Consider the following 23424-nt stretch of genomic DNA (forward strand, 5'->3'; position numbering starts at 1 on the left):
AAAATAAAATTCCTCTGTTTACCTGAGCTAACCTTGGTTGGAACATCTCACCACATAGCTGCCAAGTTTTCCCTTTTCTCGCGAGGAAGCCTATTCAGCATAAGGGAAAATCTCTGTAAAAAAGGGATAACTTGGCAGCTATGATCTCACCAGGCTGATTGAAATGTGAACACAGCTATATATATATAAAAAGTGTTTAGCTATGGAGGCACCTATCAGCTGGGCAAATGCAGGTATTTGCTCTTGTAGGACGAAAGGAAGGAAGGAAGGAAGGAAGGAAGGAAGGAAGGAAGGAAGGACGAAAGGAAGGAAGGAAGGAAGGAAGGAAGGAAGGAAGGAAGGAAGGAAGGAAGGAAGGAAGGAAGGAAGGTATTGAGTGTTAGGGGATGGGTCGTACCTTTGGTGGGGGACATGTCGTGCTCCTTCTCGAGCAGTTTGCCCACCTTTGGTCCCCACCCTGCACTCAGATTTCACCTGTGGCTCTTAGACGCTGTCAGCATGCGACAGCAGCCACACCCAGGAACGGCTTAGACTGGCTGGCTAAACCAGGTGAAGGAAGCTGATGGATCTCAAAACACTCAGTGAGTTAGGGACTTCTGTCCGGCATGTGAGGACAGGCTCTGGCGGATTGAGTGGATGAGAACAATAGTGGGTCCAGTGGTCAAGAAGGTGGTTTCTGCATGTGCTGTAGAGGGAAATGAGGGGCAGGTGGCGCTCATCAACCTGGGAAGGAAGCCCATCTAGGACAGGCATCCCCAAACTGTGGACCTCCAGATGTTTTGGCCTACAACTCCCATGATCCCTAGCTAACAGGACCAGTGGTCAGGGATGATGGGAATTGTAGTCCAAAACATCTGGAGGGCCGAAGTTTGGGGATGCCTGATCTAGGAGAAGGAAAATTCTGGGCTGCATCAATAGGGGTATAGCATCTAGATCAAGGGAAGTAATAGTACCACTGTATTCTGCTCTGGTCAGACCTCACCTGGAGTACTTGTGTCCAGTTCTGGGCACCACAGTTCAAGAAGGATATTGACAAGCTCGAATGTGTCCAGAGGAGAATGTGTCCAAAATGGTCAAAGGCCTGGAAACGATGCCTTATGAGGAACAGCTTAGGGAGCTGGGTATGTTTAGCCTGGAGAAGAGAAGGTTAAGGGGTGATATGATAGCCATGTTCAAATATATTAAAGGATGCCATATAGAGGAGGGAGAAAGGTTGTTTTCTGCTGCTCCAGAGAAGCGGACACGGAGCAATGGATTCAAACTACAAGAAAGAAGATTCCACCTAAACATTAGGAAGAACTTCCTGACAGTAAGAGCTGTTCGGCAGTGGAATTTGCTGCCAAGGAGTGTGGTGGAGTCTTCTTCTTTGGAGGTCTTTAAGCAAAGGCTTGACAGCCATCTGTCAGGAATGCTTTGATGGTGTTTCCTGCTTGGCAGGGGGTTGGACTGGATGACCCTTGTGGTCTCTTCCAAGTCTATGATTCTATGATCTTAAACCTTCACTGCCTGACCAGATAACTTCGGGAGAAGAAAAGGCTCAGGAGTAAACTGTGCACAAATCTGGAGAGGAGACCCCCAAGAAAAGTCCCTTTTTCTGAGTCCTTTTTCAAGGACTGAGGAGCAAGGGCTGTTTAGGCTCAGTGCCCTTGGCCTGTTGTTTATGGCACCAGCCTAGGAGGAGGTAGCACATGGGTGTTTTAGATGCACAGAGATATTTAATCACTGTGGGATATAATTGAATCACTAATTCTATGAACTGGAAGAGCATGCAGGAAAGCCTGTGCTTCACAGGCATCGGGCTCGGCAAAAAGGAGATTACAAGGTCATATAGAAACCTTCATTAGGAGGAAATGTTTTTCAGTGGGCTTTGAGTTCCGGCTCAAGTACTGCTTGAAAATTGGCCCCATCAATACAGCCTTACTGCACAGCCACTCATTAATCCCCATTAGCATTTCCTATTGTCTAATTAGGCTTTGTCGATGTTTTTCATTTTTTGCTTCAGCTGTGTTTATCCAGAGAGTCAGGGCTAGGGCAAGAACCGGTCCCCGTGTCATATGGGTTGCCAAACAGTCGCTGTCACCAAGCCTCTAGTAGCAAATTGAAGTGCAAATGTTAGCAAGTGGCAATATTTATCTCCGCGCTATGAAAAACTTCAGGAGGTCATTATTCCTATCCACGCTAGCTTCTGATCAAGCCAGGATTAGAGGTCTTTGAACAAAAGATGTGCTTGTTTCCCTTTTTCCTCTCCATACCTCTTTCCTTTTGTGCCTTGTCTCTTTAGGTTACGTGAGCATAGATTGTGTTGCTTTTATTGATATGTATAAGCTGCTCTGGGAGCCTTCCGGGTTGAAAAGTGGGATATTGTCAGAAGCCGGGGTCAGGAGGAGTAGGTCAGCAATAAAAACACCAGTGTCAGTTACTTTAACTCTTTATTCAAAGAAACCAAAACAGGGCAGGCCTAGTGGTCACAGCAACTCTTCCCAGTAGGTCTTGCCCCAGTGAGGCAGCTGCGAGGACCCTGCTCACTAAACCCCGTTGCCTCTTCAGCTTCCAACATCTCCTCTTCCCAGTCTTCTTCCTCTGACCATGTATTGTCATCCCACCACCAATCCCTAGGCTCAGAGCCCCCTACCCCTGGTGGCTCCCCAGCTGGTTCCTCCCACCAGTCCAAGGCAAATATAAACATACTTGACCACCCAAGTTGAGTCTTTGGAATTCTGAATATTTTTGGTATTAGGTTAGAGATGATTCTATATATACCTGTACTTGAAATCTCTGGTATAAATGTTGGTTGCCTGTCCCGTTGAAAGACCAGTATTAATCGTCAGATGTCCAGGTAAGAGAAGGTCAAATCCTGGATTAATACGGGCGAGTGGGAGGGTAGGCTGCTTACCTTATGTGTCCTGAGAACACCAACCTATGGAGCTTAAACCTTGCGGCAATAAGAAAGTGACCTTCAGTCAATCATCTTTGGTGGGTGCCAAATTATCCATTTTACCACTGCCCAGGAACCCCACCCCCACCACCTTGTTCCCCCCACTGCTTCAAAAAACCTCGCCCTGCCATATAAATTCATGCGATTCTGGAGATCTACCTTAAGATTCTAAAAATCACAACTGACACTGGCTTAAAAGAGAAGCCACGAAGTTGCGGTCCGGAAGCATCTGAACTGCAGATAGCGGTGAGCAATATGAACCGATGGTCTTATATTATAAGTGCCATAATGAGAGTCGAAGCAGGATCCTGGAGTTCAGACAAAAGCCCTGAGCAGTGGCTATCTAACAAACACTAATAAACTCCATAATGTACTTTTAAGTGGAATGATCAACCATTTCTGTCTGTTTCTTTTTGCAAGGCTGTTTTTCCCCCAAGACTATTCGCTCATTCTGACCACCCAAAAGATGGGCCTCCCTGTTTCAATTCATCACAACTTGCTTTTTGAAAAGTGTTATGTCAAAAGCAGACTGTAGCTTAATGGCAGTGAGGAATTAGTAACCTGCTCTGGGTGGGTTTTGCTATGTTGCCACACCTAACTTTTTATTCTCTAGAAACAGACCAAGCCTCCCTCAACCTAATGCCCTCCCCAGATGTTCTGGACTACAAATCCCATCAGTCCCAAGGGGTTGATGGGAGAGCTTCATTAACGTGCAACCCCAAAATTCTGGATCGCCTCCAAACTGATGCCAAAGTCCTGTGCTGTTTTGTGCTGCAAACCTCGCATTTTGTGACACCCCCCCCCCGCCCAAGCTGAGTAATACTACTACTTCAAAAACACCATTGTCTTGCTTACTCCAAACCAATGTCAAAGTTCTATATAACCTTTTTTAAAGAAAAATAAATGCAGGAGCTCTCTCTACTTTTTGTATCGGGCTGCCTTAAGTCCAAAAACATCTGGAGCAGGTTGGGGAAAGCTGTTCCAGGAGGAGGGGGCGTCACCAAGGAGATGGTTTAGTCCTGGTGGGAAATCTGCGGTCCAGTGTCCAAGAATAGCTCCCCCCTCCAGGTCCCTAGAAGTAAAGGGGAAGCACAGCAGACAATTCACGAAGTGTCTGAGGCAGAGCCATGCCAGCTGTTAGGGCAGGAGCTTCCTAATTTGGGAGGGGTTCCCCTGGCGACTTGGAAAAAATAGGAGAGTCCGAGCCTAAGAGACACTGCAGCGTTCCAGGGAGGGGTGGAAATTCTGCAGGAGCGAAATTTCCTCAAACAGAAGGAAGTTTCTGGAGCAGTTTCCTTCTGAGGAGAGAGAGAGTGTGTGTTGTGGAGATTCACAATGTGCAGGTATTAGGGCCAGTTTCAGAGCATTACCTTGCCCCCCCCCATGTCACTGTTTTCCTCTTTCACTGACCCTGATAAGGGGCCTATTAGCCACTAGATTTGTGGTACCCATAGAAAAACCTATTACCTCTGTATATTCAACCTACATGCAATGTCCCATAATTAACCCTGTTTGTATGTGCAGTCAGTATCAATTACAGCAGGGGTGGGAAATCTCAAGTCTATAGGCCAGCCTTGAACTACTGGGGGTTCAGTTTGGCTCACAAGACTATTCCCCCCCTCTCCCCCAAAGCCCCACACCCACCTGTCAATCATCTGACATCACTTGTGATGCCCACGGGAGGGCAGGCTTTATGGCCTGGCCAAATGTACCCAGCCAAATGGATGCCACAAGATGGGAAGCCAGTGCAAGGGGTTTTGACAGGTGCAGAGGACAACCCACTTCACCTGCCAATCATTCGATGTCATACGTAGCAATGCCCTGTGTTTTGCAAGTGGGTTGCCCCGCCCATCTGTCAAAGTTGGCCCGCAGGGTGGGTCCTCCTGAACCAAGGGTGACTGAGATAGCTCAGTCGGATAGAGCGTGGTGCTGATAATGCCAAAGTTGCAGGTTCAACCCCTGCATTGCAAGGGGTTGGGCTAGGTCAGGGGTGTCAAACTCAAATTCATCGGGGGCCGCATCAGCAGTTTGGTCACCCTCAAAGGGCCTGTTGTATCTGTAGGACTATGTGTCCACTCTTTATTATCATAAATTATTGTCACTGCATTCAATTATTACTGTTTTTTGTAATAATGTAAGTAATAACTAGCTCTGAAAGCAGAAACATAGTCAGAATAATGGCAAGTAGATATTCAAATGTAGAATTATTGTACAATTTATTGAAAAATGATTTTTGGTAACTGCACTGGGTGGTGGAGGCTTGCTAGGGTTTCATGCAGGACCTTTGCAGAGCTACTAGTACCTGGAGATGCTGGGGTCCTTCTGCATGCAGGACAGATGTTCTGCCAGTGAGCCACCACCCTTCACCAAAGGGACTGGCTGAGGTTGACTCACTGGAGCTGCTCTCCTGGTTCCAGGGTTTAAGGGCCAGAAGTATAAAGCAGCATCCTATGTTTCTGAGGAGAGGGAGAGGGAGGGGAGGGGAGGGGAGGAGAGGGGAGGAAGGAAGGAAGGAAGGAAGGAAGGAAGGAAGGAAGGAAGGAAGGAAGGAAGGAAGGAGGGAGGGAGGGAGGGAGGGAGGGAGGGAGTGGGAGGGAGAGAGGAAGGAAGGAAGGAAGGAAAGAGGGAAGAGAAAGAAGAGTAGGAAATAAGGAAGAGAATAAAGAAGGAAAGAAAAAGAAAGAGGGAGAGAAGACGGAAAGGGAGAAAGATGGAAGGAAGTAGAGGGAAAGAAAGAATAAGAATGAGGGAGAGGAAGAAAGTTGGGAAGGACGGAAGGAAGGAAGGAAGGAAGGAAGGAAGGAAGGAAGGAAGGAAGGAAGGAAGGAAGGAAGAAAAGAGGGAGCAGGAGGGAGAGAGGAAGGAAAGAGGTGAGAGAAAGAAGAGTAGGAAAGAAGGAATAAAGAAGGAAAGAAAAAGAAAGAGGGAGAGAAGACAGAGATAAAGAAGGAAGGAAGGAGAGGGAAAGAAAGAATAAGAACGAGAGAGAGGAAGAAAGAAAGGGAAGGGGGGGTCGCCGCCTTGATTCAGCGCCAGAAAAGAGCACGAAGGGACCCAGGGGCAAAAAGCATTTCCCCGGCCCCAGCTGTTTGTCGGTGCTTTGTTGGCGCGGCGCTTCAGCAGCAAGGTCCCACTGCTGGGTCCCGCTGGGCTGGCTGGGGTGCTCGGCGGGCCACATGACGAGGTCTGGCGGGCCGGATTTGGCCCCCGGGCCTTGTGTTTGACACCCGTGGGCTAGGTGATCCTCAGGGTCCCTTCCGAGTCTATGATCTCTGTTTTGTCCATTCCCTGATATTCTGGGTTCAATTTATGCTGCATATACTGGCTGCTAACTGAAAGCTGTGAGCTGGTGCATGAAAGCTAAGCTGTGCAGCTCAGCTCCAAACGTCATTTCCCTATTTCTGTATTCCTACAACCAAGAAATAGCTCTGTGTCACCCAGGAGCCTGCACAGCTGACATTTTACAGACTAGCTGATCCACTCAAGATTTATGGTACTTGCTGTGTGTTTTCAGGAAAGAATGGAAGGTTGTAAGCCGTTAGCCATAACAGAAGCGATCATTCAGAAGAACCAAACAAAGCACATGGCTTTCTTTAGAACATCAGAGCTGGATTCTTTAAAAGGGCGAGAGAGAACGAGTTCTATCCCCAACTCCCTTGGTTGCTATTACCAGCGGATCTGGCACCAGAGCTATAATAGCATCGGTGGCAAAGGTTGTTTATGATGCTGAATTGTTTAGAACGCTGAAAATATGTCCCTCTCTCTCCAGGTTTTCTCCCAGGACTCTGGAGGAGGGGGTTTCAGGTGCTGCTGCTAAACACAGACAGGTGTGCTCTGCAGGCTCTTCCGTGAAGAGATAAACAAATCAAAGTTTGGGGCTGACGTGACCCATAATTCTGTGTCTGCAAAACATGTCTGCATGTTGTCTGCTTTTATTTCAAAGGAAAACGGCGTGTATTTGAATATGCATCCATTTGACCCATGGGGTGGGACACATCAGTCACTATGCCCCCAAAACATGAATCATAGAATTGTAGAGTTGCTCCTGAAATATCAGAAAGCCTTGCCCACATACACTCAAGCCTTAACGACAAGGAGGAGGAGGAGGAGGAGGAGGAGGAGGAGGAGGAGGAGGAGGAGGAGGAGGAGGAGGAGGAGGAGGAGGAGGAGGAGAAGAAGAAGAAGAAGAAGAAGAAGAAGAAGAAGAAGAAGAAGAAGAAGAAGAAGAAGAAGAAGAAGAAGAAGAAGAAGAAGAAGAAACTAGCAGGGGGAAGCTCTCCTGTCTGTTCCTCTTGAGTCTCCAGATGTCCCCCCATTTTGGACAACATATATGGGCAGCACGCTGACCGTAGGCCAGTCCTGACTAGGAAATAGGGGGCACCAGAATGTATCCTGAGCTCCTCCCTCCTACACCGATTGATCCTTGCAGGCGCCCACCCCATGCCCTTATTTTTCCATGTTCTGCTTTATTTCTGGTCCTCGGAGTTCTGCAGGAAGGAAGAGAGGTTTCAAAAAATTAATTGCAAGGGGCATTTAAATGGAAGAGTACGTTTGCTTGGAGCGGCGGATAGTTAAGGCACCCATCTCCCAGTCCTCTCCTCACAAGCCCGTCTGAAACTTGCTGCTCTTTGCTTGATCTGCGGGAAGCTCAAGGTTTTCCACAATACCTCAGTTCCCTTTTCTGCCAACAGCAATGATGGATTTGAAGGCCGCAGCCAAGGAATGTGTTTTGCGGTTTCCACCTGGGCGGCTTCAGCTCCAAAGCATCCCGAGTTCATCTGGGAGCACTGGAGGGAGTGATTTTCGCTTCCCAGCCAAGTTATCTCGGCCAGGAAAGAGTTTGGTCGCTATGGTGAGCCAGGCATGATGCTTGTAGGCCTACTCCACACTGCACCTCCGCTTGAAGAGGAGATGGGATGTCACATAGCTGCCCCGTTTCCTTCCTCAAAAAAGCAACTAACAAAAATGAGACAGGGACAAGGGACCATCTAGGCCACACCATGTTTACAAAGTGGCACCTTATTGCTTTAAAAACACTGGCTCCCCCCCCCCCGGACTTCTGAGAGCTGTAGTTTGCTGTGGGTGCTCAGTGTTGATGGGAGACCCCTATTCCCCTCATGGGGGGGGGGGGGCTACAGTTCTCAGACCTCCTTGGAAAGAGGGATTGTTAAACCACTCTGGGAATTGTACCTGTCTTTGCTTAAGCAGCAGCAGCAGCACCCTATAAACCCTCCTGTGCTGCATTTAGGCTTGAGATAAGCTTTCTGCTTATCTAGACAGCATCTAGACAAACCTAGACAGCATCTTAAAAAGCAGAGACATCACCTTGCCGACAAAGGTCCGTATAGTTAAAGCTATGGTTTTCCCAGTAGTGATGTATGGAAGTGAGAGCTGGACCATCAAGAGGGCTGATCACCGAATAATTGATGCTTTTGAATTCTGGTGCTGGAGGAGACTCCTGAGAGTCCCATGGACTGCAAGAAGATCAAACCTATCCATTCTGAAGGAAATCAGCCCTGAGTGCTCACTGGAAGGACAGATCGTGAAGCTGAGGCTCCAATACTTTGGCCACCTCATGAAAAGACCCTGGAAAAGACCCTGATGTTGGGAAAGATGAAGGGCACAAGGAGAAGGGGATGACAGATGACGAGATGGTGGGACAGTGTTCTCGAAGCTACGAACATGAGTCTGAGCAAACTGCGGGAGGCAGTGGAAGATAGGAGTGCCTGGCGTGCTCTGGTCCATGGGGTCACGAAGAGTCGGACATGACTAAACGACTAAACAACAAGCTTTCTGCTTGGGGGCTTCCCACCCCAGAATCTGCCCAGACTCAGCTCCATCCTTCTTTTCTCCTTGCTCAGCTAGACAAAAACACCCTGTTTGATTCCATCCCCATGTTTAGTTTAGTTTTAAGATGTAAAGCGGGCAGCTTTATCTATATGATTCTACTCAGCACACTATGTTTAGCAGATACCGTAGGTAGGGGCAATTTCCTCCAGTTTCAAAACTCAGAATTCAAGGCAGCTGTGTTTATCATTTGAGGGGTTTAATAAAGGGGGGAGAGACCATTTCAGTTCTAGAACAGTTTCTAGAATGTTTCAGTCCTTAGCACCTCCGTTGCACTTTCAAAAGCACATCTTTACCAGTCATAAAAGCATATATACCTATAAAAAGATAGCAAGCGGAATTTGGCAAGCTGCCACCATATTTTCTTCGCTCCCATGCAACAGCGGCACAGACAGAGCCCAACTTAAAAACTAGGACAAAGTCTTAAGATGAGAGGACTAGGTTTATTTCAACTGACAGATGTAACAGCATCAGTGGGGAAGTGCGAAAATTAGCATATAAATAGTTTTAGTTTCTGGAAGGATCCCTTCATGTATATAAAACCAAGTTTACACCATTTTTAAAGAGGTAAGCAGATTAAATGCTATTCTTAACAACAACAAAATTATGAGATGCGTTTAACAACCGTGAGAGATTTAAGTTCCTTCTCAACAGCTTTCATGTATAAGATCGACCTGCAAAGGTTTAAGCAATGCATCTAATAGAAAACATATAATTCACAGTTGCAACATTTTGCATGCACAAAATAGATGCCCTTATAACTACATACATAAGAAAGACACACTCCCTTATATCCAGGCTGCTTAGAACATGAACCTGTTTCTATTGCACTTAAATCCTGCACAAATGGGCCTATCTACATGGTCAACCCTATGCCAGTTTCATGGCAGAGTAACTGTCATGACTTCCCCTATCAAAGGATCCTGGGAAATGCAGTCCAGGGTAGAGGTGAATGTTCTGTTAATAAGTCCCTTCCCCCTCCCAACCTTGTACAAAACCTCAGGTCTCAGGAGGACGTGTTAAACCAGTCTAAGTACACAGTGGAAATATAGCCCAGAGTAGAAAAAGTGGCTGAAATTTAGCGAGAGAAAACGCAAACATAATCACAGATGGGGCTGATGTCTAGTATTCCAAGAACACTGAAGAAGTTGCTTATCTTTCAGGTTGCAAATTGGTTTATAATTACCTACAGAATGATTTAAATCAAGGAAGGGGAAATTATTTTTTTAGGGAAATGCTAGCTTTTGCTATATACTTATTTCAGCCTATGATTTCTAAAAAGAGCAATTGCCAGGATAAACACACAGCTGCAGGTTTGTTTTGGTGTTTTTTGACAAGAAAATCTGTGCCTAGTTCTAAGCCGCCTGTGATGAGGAAACTGCCACTTTTCCGGATGCTGTTGAACTCCAACTCCCACCATCCCTTGCTTGTGCTGGCAGGGGCTGATGGGAGCTGGAGTCCAGCAATGTCCATAGGGCCACAGCTCCGTCCCGTCCCCCCATCCACCCATCTCTGCCTTCAGTTGCAAGTAGATGATTATTTGGCATATGCTCACCAGGAGTAATGCAACCTTGGGCAGATACAGAAGACTCAGTCAGGAGGCCAATGAAAATATATTTATATGGCAAGTGGCAAGTGCAGGAAAAAATAACTAATGGCTCATCTAGCCCATGACCGAGGGATCTCTTTGTATGTGGCATTTGTGTTCACGGTCAATGTAGCAGCAAAGTCCCAACTACTGGTGGCAGTCATAGCTGCCAAGTCTCCCGTTTTCCCCGGGAAATCCCCATTTTTCTAGCTGTTCCTAGCTGAAAAAAACGGATTTATTTGTTTCCCCCCCGGTTTATTCTGGCGCGGCAGCCATTTTGGAACTGGGCGGAGCATGCTCAGAAGTGACTTTTGATGCTGCTCCGCCCAGTTCCAAAATGGCTGCAGTGCGACTTCTGGCGCGGCGGCCATTTTGGAACTGGGCAAAGCAGCATCAAAAGTCACTTCTGAGCATGCTCCGCCCAGTTCCAAAATGGAGGCAGCGCTACTTCCGGTCTGCTATTTCCGGCCCGGTCCCTTATTTCTCTGACAGCAACTTGGCAGGTATGGTGGCAGTTGTAGTACACCTCTCATAGGAAGCCTCCCTTATACAGGTACTGGAATCAAACCATTGGTATTGTCTGCACTGACTGGCAGCAGCTCTCCAGGGTTTCGGGCAGGAAGTCTTCCCAGCCCTACCTGGAGATGCCAAGGATCGAACCTGCGAGGCAGATGCTCTATCATCGAGCTGCCCTTCTCACAAGGGTAGCAGGCTTTGCTAAGCCAGAGAACCTGGCGAGATGCTAGAACGGCTGGCATAGGCCCGTTTCATACGTCAAACCACACACAGGTTATTTTCGTGCTCCCCAGGTGTCATACAAAAACCTGCCTAATATTCTCAAGCCACAGGTGTTCTGTAGAGCAGTTGGTTTTTAAAGCAAGGGCATTCTGCACTTTTAATGCTTTTAAGTGCAATAACGTACCATAAGGCTCCCCCGCAGTTTGACGTTAATCTGTTCCTGCGGTTCCTGCTGATCCAGGCAAATTTAATCATGCCAAGCGACAGTCTGCTTCCAGCAAGCACTCTGGTCAAATTCACAAAGGGGACTATCAGGGGACAAGGCTAAGATGCTGTCCCCCGCAACAGAAGCAGGGTGTGGCTGCACGGTGCCGCAAACCTAGAGCTGCAATTGTTGTTCTGACACGGCAGTAGCTCTGATACTGGCCCATTCTGAATTAGCATCAATTAGCAAACAAAATAGGTGGGTCAACAATGTTTCAGTTTACACCATTATCACCTGCAGGGAAGGTATTTTTTTTTTAACTAAAAGCACCCAAAAGTGCTAGCTACGCCATCCAGTTTTCAGGAAGCATACACTTCTTCAGCTGCAAGGTGATATCCTACTTACAATGCCAATTTTCCATACTAAGGTGAGGAGACATCCTCCGAAAGTCAAATATTTCAAAGCTCCAAGGGCCTTCTGGCAGTTCCCTCACTGTGAGAAGTGAAGTTACAGGGAACCAAGCAGAGAGCCTTCTCGGTGGTGGCACCCACCCTGTGGAACACCCTCCCATCAGATGTCAAGGAAATAAACAACTATCTGACTTTTAGAAGACACCTGAAGGCAGCCCTGTTAGGGAACCAGATGGATGGGGTATAATAATAATAATTATTATTATTATTTTTATTATTATTGGCATAGGCTGAAATGCAATCTTGCCCCCTTTGCCCAAGCAGGATATGAAGCAGCTGGGCTGCATTGGAGTCCCTTATAAACTCTCTCTCTCTCTTCATCCTCAATATATCCTCTGCAGCAGAAGCAATGCTGGTCTGCCAGAAACACTGCGTTGTTTCTAGAGGAAAACTGGCCAGGCTTCCAACTTCTCTAATAATAATTTATTATCTTCCACCCATCTGACCAGGTTGCCCCACCACTCTGCCCCAGCCTACAGGATCTTACTAGAACCTCCATTATCCACCAACCAGAGCCTGGTGCAAAACTCTTCCGAGCCCAGGAATTCCTTCCGAGTTCCAGAACTCAGCTTCATGCAAAATCCCATTTAACAAAAACTTGCATTTACTGGCAATGCAAAATTCCTTGCCAACCTTCCCAGCTTACTCAGGGTTTTATTCATTTCAGCAATATAATTTAGGGAAGAATAGTTGAGCGGACGAGAAGATGTTTTGCTGCTGCTGTTTGGGCACTGGGAATCTTTGTCAGTCTGTTGCAAATCACCTATACTGTACAGTATTGTCTCCAGAATGACATGAAATTGGTTCCCCCAGACCAGTGTTTCCCAAACTTGGGTCTCCAGCTGTTTTTGGACTACAATTCACATCATCCCTGACCACTGGTCTTGCGAGCTAGGGATGATGGGAGTTGAAGTCCAAAAACAGCCAGAGACCCAAGTTTAGGAAACCCTGTCCCAGACAAATCAAAATGAAAAAGGAGTGAATTTCTGCCAAAAATTCTTTAGGGATTATTATGCATGATTTAAACTCCTGACAATTAGTCTACAGACAAATTACATGCGAGAGAGAGAGAGAGAAAGTGAGTGTGAGTGACAGAGAGAAATGTGACAATCAGAAATAGCAGCTTTATTGTATATTTGACCTCTCCAGTACATTACATTATAAATATAGAGCCATCCCTATATAGTAATTCAACAGATATATTCCCCCGCCCCCTATTTTTTGGCTTCATTAACGTAGGAGTCCAAAGAAAACCCATTGCACTCATGACATACTTGACAGCTACTCACATACATACACACAAATACTGCACCATTAAAACTTCATTTAGTACGACGCCCCGTTTTTGCATCTAGGTCTCCTGTTAATAAAATACCTTTTTAAAATCCCGCAGAAGACCGCAGTAAGCCATATGACTGGGCATTGTTAAGGAAACCTATAACAAGCACAAGTCCCGTTCTGATATATTTAATCTTTCCTTAGACTGCAGGGGCAAGAGAACAATCCATTTGATCTCTTAAGAAACCGAGTCCACTGGGGGCGCGATGCCCCCACCATGGCAGAAACCGTCCTTCAACTAGTCTTTGAGAAGCCCAAGTTTCCGCAGCGCCTCTCTCCTAGCCTCTTCCGTAGACCCGCGTCCAGAGAACTGTACAGTTATGCCCTGCGGCCTCAATCCGGACGGTCTGGGCAGGGACCCGGACCTCCTCCTCATTTCCAGGCTGAGGTCCGGCAGCCGGTGGTTGCAAAAGCTCTTGGCGGCGTTTTGCCGAGCGGGCTTGCCATCGGCGAGATCAGCGTCCGGTTTGACTGTCACCGTTTTGCTCACGCTCGGGAAGTGGCTGGTTTCCCTTCTCAAGATGTCGTGTATGTTTCGGTAGCCGTTTGACACGGGCTGCTCTGGCCTTTTGTCTGTCGGCGCGGGAAGATCTGACTGGTCCAGCCGGGCTGGTCCAAGATTTCCGTCCACCAAGCTAAGTCTACTCAGGGCCTCGTGTCTCGCTTGCTCCGACGGCAAATCCCGCAAGGACGAGCTTCTGCTGTGGCCCGACAGGTCGTGCTTCTGAAGTCTCTCTTCCAGCTCGCTTATGAAGTAGGGCAAGCCGTTGACGTTGGCCAACACCCTGGCTTTGCGCTCTTGCACGTTGACGGCGGCCCTGGAGATAGTTTTGCTGAACTCCCTCTCGCCCACGTTGGTGATGCTGATGTTGCTCGGGAACCTTTGGGGCTTGGGGGCAGTTGGGGGCGGCAGAGTTTGCTTGAAGGCAGAGAAACACTCTCTGTTGCGCAGCGGGGAAGATGAGGGCGTGCTCCTCCTCTCCATAGGCCTCCCTTCCTTTGGAGAGGCGGGAGAGAAGGGGGTGCTCTCTGCCTGCTTCTCAGATATCTTCTGAGCGATGACGAGTGGGGTTGGGATACAGCGAACCAGTTTTGGGTGCTGAACTGCGGGCGCGGCAGGAAACACCTCGTAGATTGGCAGCGGAGGAGCCGATGGCAACACAGGGAGAGGGATGGCAGCCTCAGCGCAGGTGTCCTCAAACTTATATTTTGGCTTCAGTGCATCCAGTCTCCCAGCCTCTTCTGGGGCTAGAAAAGAAAGGAGAAGGTACCAGATTATTAGAACCGTTTCCTAGACCAGTACATCTGGAACCATGGAAGTGACAGCATTTGTTGGAGAATTTTTACCCCGTCAGAAGCTTCCATAAAAGGGTGGCTAGCAATATTGATCAGTGGTTTTTCAGCCACTGTCCCCTTGGTTCCATAAACTCACCCACAGTGCCCCTACTCTACCCAATAAAAAGCATTACAGTGGTACCTTGGTTCTCAAACGCCTTGGTATTCAAACGCCGCAAACCCGGAAGTATTCCAAAGTTTTCGAACGTTTTTCGGAAGCCAAACGTCCGATGTGGCTGTCGGCTATTGTTTCCTGGGCGCCTGCACCAATCAGAAGTCACACCTTGGTTTTTGAACATTTCGGAAGTCAAACAAACTTCCAGAACGGATTAAGTTTGGTGCTTTTGTTTTTGCTATTTATTTTGTGGTTTTGTTTTTGGTGCTTTTTTGGTTAATTTGTTTTTGTGACTGTGTGGAATCCAGTTCAGCTACTGATTGACTGACTGTGTGACTGTGGAAATGGATAAAAGCCCCCCATCCAAACAATGACTATCATCAGTGCAGGTAAGGAAAAAAATTATTTTTAATTTTTATCATCTACAATACTGCCTTATTTATTTTATAGCACAGTACATTGATTATTGCTTTCATTTTATGGATCAATGGTCTTGTTAGATAGTAAAATTCATGTTAAATGGCTGTTTTAGGGGTTGTTTTTTAAAAGTCTGGAACAAATTAATCCATCTTGCATTACTTTCTATGGGAAAGCGTGCCTTGGTTTTGGAACAGACTTCTGGAATGGATTAAGTTTGAGAACCAAGGTACCACTGTATTCAGAATAGTGGCTTGCATGACCCACTCAGGAAGGTAATAACACAATAAAATTCAAAACCGTAACAATTAATTGCACATTTATTCAAAATCCAGTTACTCATAGAATTGTAGAGTTGGAAGGGACCTCAAGGGTCATCTAGTCCAACGCCTTGCAATGCAGGAATCTCAACTACAGTGGTACCTCGCAAGACGAATGCCCTGCAAGAAGAATTTTTCGCAAGACGAATGGGTCTTGCGATCTGATGGTGACTTGCAAGACAAATTCGTTTTGCGAAAAATTCGCCTTGTGAATCGCGGTTTCCCATAGGAATACATTGAAATTTAATTAATGCGTTCCTATGGGCAAAAAAAGAAATTTCAGTTCATTCCTATGGGAAACTGCGATTCACAAGGCGATTTTTTCGCAAAACGAATTGACTCACGGAACGAATTAAATTCGTCTTGCGAGGTACCACTGTAAAGCATCCATGACAGATGGCCACCCAACCTCTGCCTTACATAGTTAAAACTATTTACTTTACTTTAATTAAGTTAAATTAAATTAATTAAACTTGATCTAGTGATATCAGTTTTTCAGAGTCTGATAGTCATTGACATTTCCAGCACAACAGGTTTAAAAAAAATGCAATGGTTAACAGAGCACTGAAAGTGCCCACGAACTACTTCTCAAAACGATAGGAAGAAGCCCCAGCTCCCTACACCCACTCAAAACAAAAAAAACCCACATTAGCACAATCACCATTACAATTTGCCAGAGGAAAAAATGCCCTGCCAGAAACCAGGAGGGATGAAATATTTTTATGCTGTGAACGACCCTGAGATCTACCAATGAAAGGCGGTAGAGAAATAAAGTCAAGTCAAGTCAAATAAAGGAAGGAGAATGGTGTCAGCAGCCACAATTTATGACTGCCTACTAGGTCAAACCACAGAACCTATCCCCCTGCCCCAAGGATAACCTAGATCATACTTTGCTTCACGAGAAGTTAACCTCTAGAAGGAGAAACGCTTTCTCCATCTCCAGGTGAAGGTCCACTTTGCTCACGGAGGGCAGACTCACATGACTATCAACACACTAAACCAGGCCCCGCCCCGCCCAGTTTTTACCTTGTTCCGTGTTTCTGCTAGGATCACACTCCTGAATGCTGCTTTCCAGCACTGATTGGACCAGATCTATGATGTCTTCAGACTCCGACTGGCTGGACATGTTCTCTTCCATTGACCTCGGAGAGTGGCAGTGGATGCCGCTGTCATGCAGAGCTTGTTCCTCCAGGTCATCTTCCAAGGCATCAATGGTTTCTTCAAAGAAGAGGAGGACGTCTTTTTCCTCGTGAGTGAGGTATTTCAGGGCCTCATCATCATCCTGAAGGTCAACAACAGAGTGTGAGGATTTGTGTGTATAGATATATATGTTAAGACACGTTCCCAGCCAGTCTTCAAACCCGAATCCTGAACGGGTTTGAAGAAACCAAGAATCAGATACAACTCTGCTTCCTTGAAAATGCAACATCTCACCTTCTCACCAACCAAGATAAGACTCATCTGATTGTGGAACCAATGCAATTGATAGTCTCTGGTCTCCAGTTGCAACCATGTGGAGATTTTTGGACGCCAGATTGCCACCCAACATCTCCAGCTTTCTTAAGCAGGTACGCAGAAGAGCTTATTTATTGCATTTAAACCCCACCTTTTTCTCCAAGGAGTACATGATTCACACCCTCCTCACTTAATCTCTGCAATAACCCTGTGAGGTAGGTTAAGAAGCTGTGTTTGGCCCAGGGTCACCACTGAATGGGGATTTGAACCCCTGATCTCCCAGGCCCTAGTCTAACCTTCTAACCACTACACCACCCTGGCTTCCCAGAGTCCTTCTGCTATGGGGCAGCTCTATAAATCAAGTAAATAAATATGGGGAAAGCAAAATGTCACTTAGAGAAGGATCTGAAACATTTTCCTGGAAGCTTGAATTCGTTTTATCCTGGATGGTTTTATTTGACGTTTTAACGTGTTTTCAACCGCTTTGAGGTTTGTTCTTTAAAGTATAGAGCAGTATAGAAATGAAAGGAAACACTAATAATAATAACAGTGAATTTCATAGGGGGGGGGGGTAATGGCACCTAAGTTGTAGGCAACCATAACCTAGGTTCAAGGTGCCATTTGGTAATTGGCGCATGTATCAGAGTTTCTGGTATGGTACAACCCTTCCCCAAGAGTCTGGACACAAAGGGCAACATTTCACATTAAATGGTGCTGTGGGTTAAACCACAGAGCCTAGGGCTTCTTGATCGGAAGGTCGGCGGTTCGAATCCTCGCGACGGGGTGAGCTCCCGTTGTTCGGTCCCAGCTCCTGCCAACCTAGCTGTTCAAAAGCACATCAAAGTGCAAGTAGATAAATAGCTACTGCTCCAAGCGGGAAGGTAAACGACGTTTCCGTGCGCTGCTCTGGATCGCCAGAAGCGGCTTGGTCATGCTGGCCACATGACCTGGAAGCTGCACGCCGGCTCCCTCGGCCAATAAAGCGAGATGAGCGCTGCAACCCCAGAGTCGGTTATGACTGGACCTAATGGTCAGGGGCCCTTTTACCTTTGGCTAAGCCCTGAATTTTATTCATTCCTTAAATTTACATCCAGCCTTTCTTCCCAAAAGAAACCCCAAGCACAGAATAAGATTGTAAAAAATTTAACAACAATTCTAACACAGACTTTTGCCAGCCATATTAAACACAGAGGTTTCCACCCTTCTTCGTGGCCACATATTGGAACCAGGCAAACCAGAGCTATTATCACGGTCAAGGACACATGTAACTCAGGCAAAAGCACCCAAGGGTAGTACTGGGCGGGGCTGGTGAGGGGTGTGGCCCAGAAGGCCATAGGACAGTCAGTGTGGTGTAGTGGTTAGAGTGCTGTACTAGGACCTGGGAGACCAGGGTTCGAATCCCCACTTGGCCCAGTCACTTACTCTCAGCATAACCAACCTCACAGAAAATTGGTCCAAATATAAACAGTTCACTTATTAAACCTCACAATAATTTCATAATTATCTGCCTATGCATTTCTAATAGTATAACCAAATCAGTAATTTTTTGTACAGTGGTGCCTCGCTAGACGAATTTAATTCGTTCCACGGGTCTTTTCTTATAACGAAAAATTTGTCTAGCGAATCCCATAGGAATGCATTGAATTTTTTTTGAATTTTTTTTTTGCCCATAGGAACGCATTAATTGAATTTCAATGCATTCCTATGGGAAACCGCGATTTGCTAGACGAATTTTTCATAAAACGAATTCGTCTAGCGAGGCAACCTCCGCTCGAAAAATCCTTTCGTTAAGCGGAAATTTCGTTAAGCAGGGCATTAGTTAAGCGAGGCACTACTGTACAACTGTAAAAACTACTCCGAAAATTTTGTTATTCCAAAAACGAAACTTCCATCTGGTTGTAAATATTAAGATTGTGCCAGCAAGAATGAGTCTTTCTCTTAAAAAAATGATTTAAATCAAGTCTTACTGACTAGTGATTTAAATCGAATGGATTTATATCAAATTAAATTGTACCTTCCAACGCTACAATTCCACGATCTCAACCACACTGCTTGACTGTAGCTTGCTCTGACAGCAATTCACTTGCCCCGGGATGCAAGGAGGAGAAACACATGCAGTAGAAATGCAAATAGTATTAACTACGGACTAAGGCCTTTTAAACTGCGGTCGCCAACCTGGCGCCCAGAAATCTCCACGCAGTCACAATTGGACACACGCCAGTAGCAAAACGCGCCTGGCGCCTGGCTAATTTCTAACACTGGTAGGAATGTTAGAAGGTCCCTGACGGATCCTGCCCTTGGCCCCTCTGGGTGAGTAGCCCATTCTTACTGTGAGCAACCAGAAGTTTATACAGGTTGCCAAGAGTTCTCCAGGATTTCAGGCACAGGGCATTCCCAGAAAGAGGCTACACCTGAAGCTCCCTGTCACTCAGGAAGAGAGACCTGCCCATGTGGCTGGATAACAAACTCTTTCTATCTATCCTTGACTTATAAAGAAAACCCCACGGTTGCTCTCCTTGGAATACATCCTGAATACGTTGGGTGGGGAGAGACTATTATTAGCAGGAGGACCTGCTGTTATCTGGAGTTGTAAAACAATCTTTGCTGTCATTAAGTCCTCAAACACCTGCAGGTTCTGCAGAAACCTCCTTCTGAGTCACCACTCGGTTTCCCAAACTGCTTTAGGCCCTTCATCAGAAACCCGTGCACAGCAGATCCATCTCGAATTTTTAGGACAAAAAAATAGATAAATGTCTGCTTGGAACAGAAATAAATACGTATATAAATAAGCAGGGGGTTGGACTAGATGGCCCTTGGGGGTCCCCCGGCATCTCTACAATTCCATGATTCTATGAAAAGGGGCCTTGGCTGAAGGCAGGGGTGCAGCCCTCCTCCAGATGTTTGTTGAAAGTTGTAGCACGCAGAGTCACAGAATCGTAGTTTTGGGAGGGACCTCGAGGGTTATCTAGCCCAACCCCCGCAATGTAGGACTCTTTTTGCCCAACGTGGGACTCGAACCCATGACCCTGAAATAAAGAGCCTGGTGTTCTCCCTGACCACTGACTGTGCCAAGCCCTCCATTGGGGAGGAATAAGTGGATTTGTAACCTAGCTAAACCTTCCCCTACTTGGTGCCCTTTGCAAACTACTGGAGTTGGGAGTTTCGATCTAAAAATCTAAAATAAGGCAGCCACCCTCACCACCGCATGACAGAAAGGGCAGCAAGGGTGTCAGAAGGGGGCAGTGCCAGCCCCACCCATGGGGTAAGGTGAGGTGGCTGCCTCGGGTGGCAGGATCCACGAGGGCAGCAGAGCCAGCCTCCCAAGGAATGCATTGCCAGCTGCAGTGCACTCCTTGGAAGCTGCACAGAAATGCCGTTCACCTTCCCGCCGGAGTGGTACCTATTTATCTACTTGCGCTGGCGTGCTTTCAAAATGCTAGCTTGGCAGGAGCTGGGACACAGCAAAGGGAGCTTACTCCATTGCAGGGATTCGAACCACCGACCTTCTGATCAGCAAGCCCAAGAGGCTCAGTGGTTTAGACCACAGCGCCACCCACGTCCTTCACACCTACAGTAGCCTCTTGGCGAATAGGAGGCACTCCTGGTCTCCTCCCAGCCTTGTTCCCAAAAGAGCTCTTCACTCACCCCTTCTTACCTGGCTGGGAAGGTGCCATTTTGTGGTTCGCTGCAGGTGCCAAATTATCCTTGGCCGGCCCTGGGAGGGGGAGATCAAAGACTCTGCAGGCACCAGAGGATGTTTTCAAGGGCATTATGCTTGAAAACAAATGCATTACTAGGGCAAAGCCTGAACCAAAAGATTCACATCTTGTGCAAGGGTACAATCTGTGAGGGGAGATCTAAAAATCCAATATTGGCATGGCATTCCCTGCAAAGGCAAAAACGCTGCCATTTCGCTGAAGAGCAGCTAGAGAACTGTCACATCTAAGAACCTGAGCTTGACTTTTTCCCCCTCCCTCCTGTTTCCCCCCCTTGTGTGTCATATATTTAACATTTAAGAGGAATTTAAGAGTATCTCTGTTTACCCAGGCATTTCACTGCTGAAGGATACAGTTCCTGGCAATCCTGAAATTATTAGCTGTGAGAGCAGGTGATTGTTTTAGAAGAATTTTTAAAAAGACATTTCAACTGTGTTGGTCTATGACATGTTTGCCACCCTGTGCTCCCTTCAAAGGGAAACAAATAAATAAATACTCTTTTTACATTGTGAGTTGAGTGCTGGGACCATATTAGAACCAATCTTTGTAAGCCACTCTTGTTGGCTAGAGAGCAGTTTATTTATGCTCTAAACTATTTTAATAATAATAATAATCATCATCATCATCACACACACACACACACACACACACACACCTCCCTACTAAGAAGTATAGTCTCATTTCAAGAGAAGGCAACTTGCCCCATGCATTTCAGACAGAACTCTGCTCAAACAATTTGTCACCGGAAATCTCTTAATTCCAGGTGAGACTTTAAAACCACTACCATCTATCACTGCAGCATAATTAAGTTGTCCCCACCCACATAGACACTACCTCAAGAAACAAAACAAAAAACATGGCTTACCAAAAAAAAAAAACCCCACAAAATCTGGTGCTGCAGCCTAATTAAAGGATTAGGAAAAAAACCCGGAAGAGCAACCTTCCTCACCTCAGCCAAAGACAGCTTTTCTTTAAGCATCAGGTGTTTAAGACAAATCACTCAGAAATGGCCAACAATTGTCCCAGGTACAACTCAATTGTGGTTTTAAGTTGCACATTCAGACTTTTAATAGCTGCTCTTAAAGTTCTTTTACAAAGGTAAGGCAGCTGGGTGGAAACTGGCCCTGAGGTAAGTTCAGCTGTGGAATCTTGGCTCACAAATCCCTGTGGATTTGCGTCTTTCGAAGGTGCTGCCTAGCATCTGCCTTATGGCCTCCGCATTTATTTAGCTGCATGTCTCAAGCCTGCTGAAAAAAGATTTTGCGTTTACACACTAGACATTTCCTTTGGAACAGGGCTGGGCATCTGTGCCGTCGACTCAATTATTTTTTAAAGCCTATGTTTTGTTAAAGGCAGAAGAGGCATTTTGAACAACAAGCCCGATATGATAATCACAAAACACAAATCAAATTTAAGTGGTATCGAGAAATTTATTTTTTCAAGTGTGCTGTGACCACAACTGTAATGGTTTCCGGCCCAAAGCAGCCTTCCTCACCTCTGCTCACAAGCGAGTTACATTTGTGCAGGTGAGGTATGTGAAAAAAGCCATGTAGCCAGTAAAGCTCAACATCAAAAAAACCAAGATCATGGCCACTGGTCCCATCCCCTCCTGGCAAATGGAAAGGGAAGAAATGGAGGCAGTGAGAGATTTTACTTTCTTGGGCTCCTTGATCACTGCAGATGGTGACAGCAGTCACGAAATTAAAAGACACCTGCTTCTTGGGAGAAAAGCAATGACAAACCTAGACAGCATCTTAAAAAGCAGAGACATCACCTTGCCGACAAAGGTCCGTATAGTTAAAGCTATGGTTTTCCCAGTAGTGATGTATGGAAGTGAGAGCTGGACCGTAAAGAACAGGCATCCCCAAACTGCGGCCCTCCAGCTGTTTGGGCCTACAACTCCCATGATCCCTAGCTAACAGGACCAGTGGTCAGGGAAGATGGGAATTGTAGTCCAAAACATCTGGAGGGCCGAAGTTTGGGGATGCCTGATGAAGAAGGTTGATCGCCGAAGAATTGATGCTTTTGAATTATGGTGCTGGAGGAGACTCTTGAGAGTCCCATGGACTGCAAGAAGATCAAACCTATCCATTCTGAAGGAAATCAGCCCTGAGTGCTCACTGGAAGGAGAGATCGTGAAGCTGAGGCTCCAATACTTTGGCCACCTCATGAGAAGAGAAGACTCCCTGGAAAAGACCCTGATGTTGGGAAAGATGGAGGGCACAAGGAGAAGGGGACGACAGAGGACGAGATGGTTGGACAGTGTTCTCAAAGCCTCCAACATGAGTTTGACCAAACTGCGGGAGGCAATGGAAGACAGGAGTGTCTGGCGTGCTCTGGTCCATGGGGTCACGAAGAGTCGGACACGACTAAACGACTAAATAACAACAACAGCCAGTAAATAAATGAATGATCTAAGCCTTTAAAGCAGCACCATGCCTTTAAACAGTCATGGCTTCCCCCAAAGAATCCTGGGAAGAACCCTAGCCTCAGCCTAACTAACCTACCTCGCAGGGTTGTTGTTTCCCTTGGAGGGAAAGTTGGGGTAGAAATGCCATCAATAGATAAGGGAGGCAACAACTTCACACTTACAGGAGGACGAAAACCAGGCTACCTACCAGTGTCGAACATCTTCTCCTTGGGCGATTCTTTCCGTTCTCCGGGCGATGCTTTTTTCCAAAGCTACCGAACTGACACTGGGGAGGGATCTCGCAGACCATTCCCGAGTAATCCGACATCACGCTCCTCGGCATCCCACCCAAAAAGGGGGACAGCTCGCTCCTTGAAACTGGGGGGGGGGGAGCTTCTCTCGTCAAACGGCGTTGAGAGATGAGAAACTGCTCACAAAAGAAGTCCCTCGGGCATCTCTGCACAGGATCGAGAAGGGAGGAAGAGGTGGCTGGATACGAAAGCCGGACGTCTGGTGGCTCCAATGCTGAAATGAG

General features: G+C 46.6%; 1 protein-coding gene across 2 annotated transcripts in view; it reads right to left on the bottom strand.

Moving 5' to 3' along the window:
- Window positions 1-12887: 12887 nt before the first annotated feature.
- PROSER2 (proline and serine rich 2) overlaps window positions 12888-23424 on the bottom strand; it is a 37946-nt gene continuing 27409 nt past the window's right edge. For both annotated transcript variants that reach the window (XM_035128110.3, XM_088652490.1), the window contains exons 2-4: window positions 23098-23414; window positions 16335-16590; window positions 12888-14369 (exon numbers count right to left, since the gene is read on the bottom strand). In XM_035128110.3, coding sequence (XP_034984001.1) covers window positions 13360-14369; window positions 16335-16590; window positions 23098-23232 — 1401 coding nt within the window. In that variant the 5' untranslated portion in view covers window positions 23233-23414 and the 3' untranslated portion in view covers window positions 12888-13359. The remainder of the gene's footprint in view (window positions 14370-16334; window positions 16591-23097; window positions 23415-23424) is intronic.

The sequence above is a fragment of the Zootoca vivipara genome, chromosome 9 (genome assembly GCF_965207765.1).
Source record: "Zootoca vivipara chromosome 9, rZooViv2.hap1.1, whole genome shotgun sequence".
In the NCBI taxonomy this organism is placed as follows: Eukaryota; Metazoa; Chordata; class Lepidosauria; order Squamata; family Lacertidae; genus Zootoca; species Zootoca vivipara.